Source organism: Corvus cornix, chromosome 4A, assembly GCF_000738735.6.
Source record: "Corvus cornix cornix isolate S_Up_H32 chromosome 4A, ASM73873v5, whole genome shotgun sequence".
In the NCBI taxonomy this organism is placed as follows: Eukaryota; Metazoa; Chordata; class Aves; order Passeriformes; family Corvidae; genus Corvus; species Corvus cornix.
The window spans coordinates 9,563,990-9,575,184 of NC_047058.1; the positions used below are offsets into that span (position 1 = coordinate 9,563,990).

General features: G+C 50.2%; 1 protein-coding gene across 1 annotated transcript; it reads right to left on the minus strand.

Moving 5' to 3' along the window:
- Positions 1-1,563: 1,563 nt before the first annotated feature.
- Positions 1,564-11,036, minus strand: NKRF (NFKB repressing factor). The gene is made up of 3 exons (XM_039572140.1): positions 10,707-11,036; positions 6,080-6,201; positions 1,564-4,010 (listed from the first exon to the last, which is right to left on the minus strand). Exons 1-3 carry the CDS (start codon positions 10,907-10,909, stop codon positions 2,023-2,025), a joined length of 2,313 nt encoding a protein of 770 aa, XP_039428074.1. The 5' UTR covers positions 10,910-11,036; the 3' UTR covers positions 1,564-2,022.
- Positions 11,037-11,195: the final 159 nt, after the last annotated feature.

Genomic DNA, 11,195 nt, shown 5'->3' on the forward strand with positions numbered 1-11,195 from the left:
ACCCAGAGCCCCGCACCAGGTCCTGAACAGACACCGTGACAGCAGAGGGGCCGCAGCCCCTGACCCAGGACAGGAAAGGCGGTGTCCTGCAGAGACTGCCCGGGCCAGCTGCCCCTGCTGCGGTACAGTGACTACAGCTAGGCCCCATCTCTCCCAAAAGAGCCATTTTTAATCTCGAATACCAGTGGTGCTCTTACTGCTTTCCTTGGCATCACCAAGCTCTAACACCCTGCTGCATACCCAAGTTAGGAAGGAGGAGCTTCACTTCTTTGCCTAGAAAGTACCAGGCTTCTTCCACTCCTACAGCACCATCTGCTAGAGCCCAGTGTTCTTGAGAGCAGAATTCAGACACAGAAGAAATAATGAACAAAAACCAACCCCAAACAAAACGGAAAAAAACCTACTTCCAGAATTAACTGCCACAATATTTTTTCACAGCAGTAGCAAGTTGTTATTCAGCAGTCCAAGCAGGCAGAAGCTGTGCTGCAGCCAGGCAGAGAGGACGCTTGCTCTCTGCTTCCTGAGTGAGTCTCTCCTGCCAGGGCAGCCTCTCCTCTTCCTCATCACCCTGCAGGGATGAAAATCCCTCTAACTGCTCATCACCGGGATATTCTGAGGTTAAGCATCCTCACCTCAGTGCTGAGAGCATTTAAATACGAAACAGAACAAGATGTGGGAAAAAAGATACAGGAGGGTATAAAGAGATGGAGAGGCAAATGTAAGCAGCAGAAAACTGAAGGTGATGGCTGAGAAACGGCAACAGGAGACCAGACAAAAACACTGCCTTAGGACTGGCTTCATGGTACAGAAGCATCTCAGACCCCACTGCTGACAGAATTATCAGCAGCTCTAGGCATGCCTCACTCCTGGTTCCTCCAAGGTCAATCCCTATGCTTTAAGCTTCCCAAGCATGAAGTGAGTGTTCTCCAAGGCTCACAGAGCACTGTGTCCTGTAATCCTGCCAGTGAAGCAGCACAGATGGAGCTCAGAGGCTGCTTCCCTCTAAAGGAGGGAAACACTCCGGCCTCCCGGTGGCATAAGCCAGCCCTGGAGAGCTTCCACACTCACACATGGTCAGAGCAAGGCCAGGAGTTTCCTGGGAATCGCCCTCACCAGACACAAGCACCGGTACAGGAATGGAGTGGAGAAATAACCAGGCACAGATTCAGTTTTGTTCAGGATTAAAGAGCTGATATTCCAAGTAAAAAAATAAGTTATATAACAGTCCCCACAAGCTACATGAGCATCTTTGAGCGTGGGCTCTGCATTTACCTCCAGTTTTTATATTTCACACTTCACCATGGTTATTTCCACATGTCAGCTGTTCTCCAAGGTAGAAACACGCTGGAATTCTCTCAGTCCCATTCGCTGGCGATGAAGGTGACTTCAGTGATTCTCAGAATGGGAGATGCAAGGTAGAAATCTATGAATAACACTACCACTAAACTGATTAAGGTTTACATACTGTACATACACACACAGCAGAGACAAGACCTCAATATATGTATTTCTCAACAATAATCAAGTTTTCACACTTTTTTTTATACAAAGTGTGACAAAATCTTTTTTTTTTTTTTTTCAGAAATAAAACTTTATTTTTGTAGTCATTAATACCAATTTTACATACAGGTTTATGCCCCCAGACTGCATTTTCTTGGCTTGTTAATTTTTTTAAAGGTTTTTTTTTTCCTTCTTTGCTCAAAAAGAATAAGGGACCTATAATTTTAAATGATGTCAAATTCCTTCTCATTGGACATATGTGATTGCTATTACAAAACTATTAAAATGTGAAGGAACAAGTAATATCAAAGACACATACAGTAACAGCACTACTGCTTTTGCGTTGTGCTAATGCTCTTGAACAGAACTCGGTCGGTCCTAAACACCTAACAACATTTTAGAAATTATATTGCCAAAGTAAAAGACTTTAATGTCATTATTACCCACAAGAAAAATGCAGCATCTCTTTCTTTAGTCGAGTGCCCAGAAAACTCAGTCTCTGGTCAAAGGGGACACCTCACCTCAGTTTGCTTGGGGCATGATAAGCTCATAATGCCCAACCTGGCCTTCCTGCTTCAGCTGATCTAACAGATCTTCCTTGCGCCGCTTCCTGCTCACCACCAAGTATCTGTTGTGTCCTTGCCCATGGGATTTACTTTTAAGACCGTATTTTTGAGCAATTTGATGTATCTGCTTCCGCTCGTCCATGGTCAGTTCTCTAGAGAAAGTCAAGTCAATGTGACTGTCTGAGCGTGCATAGTTTCGAATGATCTCTTCAATATCTCTCTTAGCGATTCTGTTCACCCTTTCTACATCAAGCCCAAGTCCTTCCCTTTTGAACTGCTCCTTTACTGAAATAGGCTCCCTAATTCCTTCACCATCTTTCCCTAGGCCACCACCTGTCCAGCCCATCTTTCTTAAAATTTGGTTCCCAATGTTGTCTTCTTTGATCTTCTGTTTGAAAGCCTCTTCTGCTGATCGACCCCGAATCTCATTTCTGGAGATGACGTCTTCGACGGTGCCTTTCTTCAGGTTATTAACTACAGTTGGCTGAGTCTTTTTGAGGATTTTCACAGCTTCCTCTGCTGCCTCATGCTTGACAGATTTCTTCACTCCAACTGCTTCTGCAATGAATTCATCTTCAAGCATCACCTTGCATTTCCATCGCATGCCTGTCATCCTCTCAAAGACATACTCCACCGTCATCTTGTTGAACTGGGCAGTGTCGTTCAGGGTACACACCGGGTTACTGGAGTTCTCATAGATCACCAGGTCCTTCAGGTCCTTCTTCCTCCCAGAGCCCCGTGACGAGCAGCCCACTTTCTGCACCTGGGTCACTTTGAGGGATGCTATATTTGACTGCATCTTCTGCAGGATTTTCAGTGCCTCCTCAGCTGCTGCATGCTTGCTCGTCTTTTTTGTGCCAAATCCCTCGGCCAGGCAGTGATCTTGGAGATACACCTGACAACGCCACGAGCGGTTGGGCATTAATTCATACTTGTATTCAACAGACATTTTGTTATATGAGGCAGAATTGTTAAGTATTCCTATTGCATCGCTGGCATTCTCTGTGAGGACAAAACTAGTCCAGTGTTTGTTGGTATTCGTGGAACCTTTTATGGATTCAGTACCAGGCTGCATTGGGACACAGTCCCTGTTGGCAACTACAAACTCCTCATGAGGTTTGAGAGCAGGAGGGAAATCTGGGCGACACACACCTGCCTCACAAACCACCAGGTCCTCGTGGTAGGTGTGCTTGAACTTCCGCTGAACAACTCGAACTTCCACAGATTTCTTCAGCAGCTTCACTGCCTGCTCCGCAGCTCGATCCCGGGATCCGTTTTTGCTGCCGGCATAGCCGGTGGCCAGGTAGACGTTCTGACATCGCACCTCACAAGCAAAGCCATCTGTCAGGAGCTTCTTGCTCTTGGGGAGGTCAGCAGGGGCGATCTCTTTCAGAGGAACATAAATATATTCAGGGTTTGTCTTGCATGCCTGAATTGAACGTGTCAAAAGATACGTGAAGTTAATTTTATCTGTCCCAGTGTTTGCATCTGGATTAGTAAGATTTTTCCAGACAGCTGCTGACAGTTTCTCCATAAAGCTCTGCTTCAGCATTATTGCTGACGGAGGGAAAGTCTCTGATGCAGACGGGGCAGTTGAAGGGGAAACAGAAACCTGCAAGGCGCTGCTTGTGGTAGAGTCCACACTATTCACAGCCTTCTTGACTGTGGCTGCTGGGCCTGCAAAGCCAAGCCCAGCTGTGCTGGAGAGCTGGGGATCCACCTCTCGTGCATTCACAAAAGAATTTGTACAGTTTTCAGCTGGCTGTGCCATGCTGTTTGTATTTGCCTCCTGGTTCACCTCCTGCGTTTGGTTATCCAGAGAACTGTCCTTCTTGCCATCCTTCTCAGCGCTGGTGACAAAGTGTATGGGCTCAAAGCGTGGTCGCACTCGGAACCTGGGGACTACCTTTTTGGGTGGCTCAGGAATCTCTTCTGGCTCTGGACCTATGAGATGGAAGAAAATTACAGAATTACCAATATGGGCTATGACAGGGAGACAGTCTTTTCAGAAAGTGATTTTTAAGAGGAGCCTGCAGGCTCTGAACATAGGATTTGCACTCCTTAGTCAAAACCCAAAAGGTTTCCTTCCAAAAGACATTCACAATTCATCCAAGACAACCAGTCAATCTTGTGCAGGTCACTACGGTGGTATTTCCACCTTCACAACTACCACACAAAAATCTCTACATATTTAGTTACATGATGCTGCCTTCCAGCATTGCCCACTGACCTACCTGGTCATTTCTGAAGTTAATCCCTTTAAATCTACTAAAATAAGTAAAACTATGGCCAACAAGACAGAACACCAGAGCAGGACTAGAGACTCAGCTCTGACTCTGCTGCAGGGTTGCAGGATCATGTCAGATAAACTACTATATCTTCAAGTCTTCTCATGTGAGGTGGAACACAGTGATACCGAACCCTCCTTTCCAAAACACACAGGGCTGTTACTGACTTAACAGAAGCACATTTTCTCTCAGTGTAATTGCTTTGGGCTAAAGGGCAGCAAACATGAAGAAATCTGCCTGAGCCTCAAGGGACAGCTGCAGTGACTGGGGGCCCCATTACTGACAGACCTCTTGTTTCTTCACCAGAAGAAATGCAAATGAGACAGACTATCCTGACGTGCACACCTACTGCAGAAAGGGAGAATCAAACAGCTGACAAGCAAATATGTTATATCCAAGAGATGGTTACACAAGACTTCTCCTGTGGAAAATTCAGCACCCACATGCTGCAGTGGTACATATGTGTAATTTCATCGGAGGAGCAGAAGGCCAGCTCAGTGCCAGGAACTGCTGCTTAATCCAGTGCCAGCATGTGTGGCCCTGCTGTAGGTCAGGCAGTACAACTGTCTAGACATCAACCACCACAGCACAGGTATCACCACCCAGCTCGCTGCAGGTGAAAACACCACCTGCACACAGTATAAATAGCCCTTCCTTTGTACTGAAATCAGGTGACAAAGCTCTTGCGCATTAAATGCTTTGCCCATCAGTTTTCATGAATTACGGCAAGATTTGCATTTCTTCCTCTGTTTGTATTTTGATGGTTGCACTGCAGCAGCACCTAAAGGCTCTTGCCAGCAGAACAGCTCACTATGCTGTTTGTGCAACAAGTCCTAGAGAACTCTCAGGGCTGTTGCCTGTGACAGACAAATCATGGGACAAGAGCAGTATCTCCTCACTTTTGCAGCTGGCCCATGTAAGCACAGAAAGATTCCTGGCTATCAAAGTAAGGCAAGCAACTTTGGCAGAGCTAGAGATTATATCCAAGCCCAGAGGAGTCCCGTGCTGTCTGACCATTTGTGCCTCACACAGCCACAATGCTGACTGACACAGGGGCCTGCCCGCACCCGGGCACAATTCTCACCCCTCTCCAGAGGGAGGGCAGGCAGCTCTGAAGGTGCCATGGAGAAGCCAGCAGACGGAGCAATCGAACCGCCATCCCTCTCTGCCTGCTGCATTTCCTCCACTGGAAAAGCTACAGCTGGAACACTGATCCCTGAGACCATGGGACTGGGCTGACATATACAGGACTCTTCCAGGCCCAGCAGGGAGGAAAAAAAACCCAAAACAACATATCATGTCTGCTCCCCATCCCCTCAAAGCTCCAAGCAGGTTGTAACTCAAAGTCAATGAGCTGAACTCCACATCTCTATGTACAAGTACAATCCTTCCCTGGGTCAGAACATCATCCCTCACCACAGCAGACAAAGCCAGATGGGTATTCGATTCCAGACAACATCCCCAGGAGAAACCAATTACCCGATAACTGAAATGAAAAATGGTATTTTCTTAAGCAAAGATAGAACTCTGAGTGAATCGCGCACACGGCGGAGGAGGAGGAACTGCTCTGCAGTCCAACAGAACACACCATGGGCACTTATCCCCAGTCTGCCGTGCCAGCTGTCCTGGAGGCAGCCCCGTGGCACACTGGTGTCCCCACACTCCCAGTGATGTCCACCAGACAGGGAAGGGGTCATTATCTCTAACACGGGCAGATGTACTCACTGTCCGATGGAGAGCGGTATCTCTTTAGCTTCCTGTTGGGGACCAACTCGTATGACCTCATGTCCCCAATGTCGATGCCTTCAGCCATCTTGAGAACCTTCTCCATGACCTGCATGCCGTATCTGTGTGGGTTCAACAGCAAAACACCTCAGAGCCGGCCCCACCGGGCAGCACGCATGCACACACAAGCTTTTGTTATGAAAAACAAGAACTAAAGCTACCTGAGACACAGCAGCTTGTGCAAAGGAGATGCCCCTCTGATTCTACTAGAGCAGAGCACAGCACTGACCACTGTCCCCACACCACAGCTGGTCCGGCATGGGCACACGGCCGCACACCAGCTGACCTGGCTCTGCATGAACCCACTTGTGGATAAACCATGCAGCCACCACACCGACAGTGTTCTAAACTGAAATTTAAATATCTGACAAAATACAGTATTTGGCAGAGCTGCCAGGAGCACTAATGAACACTGGGGTGTGAAGGAGGAGCAGCAGCTTCAATGAACCAAACACAGGAGCTCAGACTGGCACTGGAGTCCTGTGCCAGAGCCTGCACTGGAGTCCTGTGCCAGAGCCTGCACGTCACCAACACTGCAACTGCCATGTCAGGTGACAAAGGCACTACTCAGCCTTCATTGCCCACTCTTTAAAAAGCCAAACTAAATCCTACCTGGGTGCTGTAACCGAAATGTTTTGAGGTTCCTGAACCATGAGAGAGGTGAGGTGGCTGTGACAAGCTCTGAGCAAACCCTGACCCTGCTGCAGCATCCACAGCTCCACATAGGCAGGACATGCATAGCACAGCCCCATCCCATCCCTCTCGGCCTTACATCTCCCACCAGCTCAGTTCTCCATTGCTCTGGGGATCCGTCACATGATTTCGAGCCATTTGTACGCCGAGGCTGAACAAGGAAACCCAAACCTTTCTATCCAAGGAGAGCGTACAAACACAGCCTGACACCAGCCTCTGACAGTTTCACACCATGGTTCAGAATGGAGGAAGAGCAATGCTGAACCTGTTCCATGGTATGCTCACCTTCCAAAGTCAGAAGGCATCGGAGCACCGCCCACAGACAGGAGTCCACTACTGTCCCAACAGCCAGGGCTGCAGTAATTTGCACCAGCTTCTAAATACTGCTGTTCCAAGGGCTCTGGAAATCTACTCAACCTCCACTCAAGAAAGACTCTTCCTGCTCCTGATTTAGAGGGCCAGGCAGAAAGTAGATCCGTATAAATTCCTGGGTGAGAACTGAGCACAGACTACTGCAGTATCTGCTTCACCATTACAGCTCAGCCCTCAGCAGAGGCAGTAAAACCGGGAATGGGAAGAAAACGCCAGGAGGGATCAAAAGGAGGTGAGATAGTGGTGATACTCTGTTGGGGGTTAGGATTTTTCCTCTTGTATCTTTTGCTCATGGAATTTTGTCCCATCTGTTGCTAAGAGACAATAATGACCGGTACTTAAGAGAGACAAAAGAAAGGGCCAAGGTGGAGGAAGTATGCTGCTGGCTACTCTCTTACCTGGCGGGTTTTCTCTTGGGAAGGGCAAAGATACCGTGAGATTTTGGCTGGGCAGGGAGAGGCTGGAGTCAGCTCCTCTCGCTCTCTGCATCGGAGGACGGTCGAGCTGTTGCTTACTGCGGAGAGAATTCACTGCCACTGCAGGAGCCCAGCCCTGTACTGCTTCTCCTGCTGTGGGTGGGCCTTTGCTCGTAAGAGCAGCCATTGAACTGGGACCTTATTCCTCGGGGGAAAAAAAACCGGGACTCCGACAGCCTCCTCCTTCCCGGAGAGTGCGTTTCCCCGGCTACGGAGAAGCCCGGCTGCCGCTGCCCAGCCCTGCTGTTTTCTGCCGCTACCTCTACCTTTTTCGCTACAGTCTAATCCAGCACTCCGTGTCCACCCAAGCCCTACAGCTCCTGCTAAGGCTGGGGAGTTTTCTGTTACATTTTGTTCGCCACCCCGGGGGTGGTGCCCGCCCCTGCCGTCCCAGCCGCCGCTCCGAGGTTCCTGCTGCAGCCCATTCCGCCATCCAGCCCGCCCGCCATCACCACCTGAGGGTACGAGCTCGCGGCACAGCGCCCCCTGCAGGCGCGGGGGAACCATCGCAGCCGCCCTGCCCGGCCGGGAGCCGCCAGCGCCCCTGCCGGCTGCGAGCGGAACTGCACCCGAGGGGAAAGGGCCCGACAGCCGAGAGAGGCTGGCGCTGGGTTCTGGCTCTGGTTGTTGTTGCTGCCGGTGTTGTTGTTTGTTTGCCTTGTTATATATGTACATACTGGTAAAGAACTGTTACTACTTTTCCCATATCTTTGCCTGAAAGCCCCTTAACTTCAAAATTATAATAGTTCGGAGGGAAGAGGGTCATATTTTTCTGTTCCAAGGGAGGTTCCCGCCTTCCTTGGCAGAAGCCTGTCTTTCAAACCAAGACATACCCTCATTCTCTTGCAAAGGAGAGAGGAGTGGGAATCTGTTCCTCTCTCTGGCTTACAGGGACAAGATGACATTACTTGTGATGGACAATGTCCCTTTCCAGCAGGGTGCAAGAACAGTGTAAAATTTGACACCTGTCGTTCTTCACAAAGGATGGAGACCTTTGGGGCTCGTATTTCTGCTGGGGGCGGGGAGGAGATCAACCAGTCCCAACATGTGTTTGTCTAATCTGGCCAGAGGAACCCAGTGCCTCCAGTACCTAACTGAAGTCTGTCTGCTGTGACTTTAATAGGTTATCCCTTACCCTGATCCCTGTAGCCCTGGAGCATAACACTTTCCTGCACTACTGCCCCCATTCTCAGCCACCTTTAACAGATCTGGGCACAGGAGCACCTTCTCTCATCCACACCTAAACTAAACAAAGCCTTTTACTTAACCCCTTCCTCACAGACCATGTTTTCTGGACACTCTCCACATCATCTCCCAGCAGAACACTCAGTCAGATTTCATAGCAAAGCCTCTGATCTGTTCTTCACAGAACCACAGAATAGTCTGAGTTGGAAGGGACCCACAAGGATCATCGAGTCCAAGTCTTGAGTGAATGGCCCATACAGGGATTGAACCCACAACATTGTCATTTATCAGCACTCTGCTCTAACCAGCTGAGCTACACTGACAAACAGATTGTCTTCACCTGGCAAGAAATGAGTGTTAGGAAAACAAAACCCTAACACGAACCCAAACCAAAAACCAGCCAACAAACTTAAGAGAAAACAACAAAAATCTCTCAAACTTTGAAGCTATTCACTTGACAACAACTCTTCCCAAACAGCAAAAGGCAGTTCCAGGGAACACTGCAGGTCCCTTCCTTCCCTAGGCAACTGTAAGTAAAGCTAGAATTGTTTTAACAGCACAGTGTGTTCCTGTGCAGTGCTTCCAGCCAGGCACACCGGCTCTGGGGAAACAGCCTCAGTGATAATAGCTCTAGACTGCATCCGGCCCAAATCTCATCTCTCCTGAGAGCTGCAGGTGAAAGAGTCCATCACAGAAAGTATGTGCACTGACCGGCTTAAACTGCATCAGTTTTTGGGATTTGGAACCTTCCCACACAGTTGTTCACTTCTATTACCAGCACCCTGTAACTGCTTATTGCACCATTCCCAAAATCCCTGGCACAAAGAAGGTCCCCCATCAAGACAGCATACAAACACATTAAGGTGGACCACACAGACTGTATATGAAGAAGACATTCTCAATTTTAACATATTGCTCAAGCTTTGGAATTGGAAACTATTTTAAATCTATGTCAAATTTTGGTGCTTGCAGAGCAGAACAGTTTAGTACCTGACCCCGAAAAAAAAAAAAAAAGGAAACAGGCAGATCTGTATTTAAAGATATTAATTTTGCTCTGTAGAGACGACACATAGTATTTCCCCACAAGGCTACGGGATGGAACATGAATAAAAGTCCATCTGTGTGCTGTCAATGCTCACGACTTCCTCTGTCACTGCACAGTTTACAGAATTTGGTCATTAAGCAACTGCTTCTGTCCTTCCGTCCATTTAAAAACAATCACACCATCAAAGGTGTCAGTGGAACGTGGGTAACGTTTCTGCAAATCTCCACGACCTGGCTATGGACAGCATGGCTGGATGAAAGGAAACCCCTTCCATTCTCCCCGCCTATTTCTCTCAGAAAAGCTGAGCGTTCAGAAGACTGTACAGGCTGCTTTGTGCTTAGGTGAACTCTCTCCTCATTTAAATGACACAGCACAGCACCACAAGCTTAACGAGTCCTGGGGGCGGGACATCAGGAACTACTTTCAAAACACACATAAACTTTTCCAGTGGCTTGCTCCCCTCCAACATACAAACACCGGCATATTCGAGCAAACAAAACTGGCCAGGGACAGAAGTTCTCTTGCACCAGCCCCTTTCATCCCAGATCTTCTGCAGCTACTTTCTAAAACGCATCTGGGGCCGAGATTCGGCCACGACAGGAACCCGCGCCCCTTCTCCGCGCGGGGGCTTCCGTCCCGGTTTCAAACTTCCACCCTGAGTCTTGCCCGCAGCACGGGTCGTCCCACAGAGCCCCCCGACCCCCGCCGTCCTGGGGGGTACCCCCGGCTGACAGCAAGCGCCGGGCCCGGCGAGCCGAGAGACCGCCCGCCGCCCCGCGTGTCCCGCGGGCCTCACCTGCAGCCCATGAAGATGTGGTTGGTCCAGAGCACGGAGAGCGCCAGCAGCTGGTCGATGGCGGCGCCGGGGTACGCGGGGAGGTGGCGGAGGATGAAGCGGCGGCGCAGCGCCCATTGCCGGTCGGTCCTCGTTGTACTGCCGCCACTGCTCCAACACCGGCTCGGGCACCGCCTCCGGCTGCGGCTCTGCGGCGGCGGCATGCTGGGCAAAGACCGCGGGGCCGAACCCCGCCGGGGGCGCGGACCCACCGGGAGCGTACGGCGGGACCAGGCCCCACGTGTAGACCAGGCCGCGGCTCGCTGCGGGCCACCGGAAAGCGCCGGCCCGGCCCGGCCCGGCCCGGCCTCAGCCCCTCCCCGTCAGCTGCCCTCCCCCGGCCCCGTTCCCTGGCGGCCCCGCCCCGCAGGTGCCGTCGTGGTGCCGGTTCCGCTCCCGGTTCCGCTCCCGTCACTCGCGCGGGGCCGAACGGCGCGGCCCGGCCGGCGC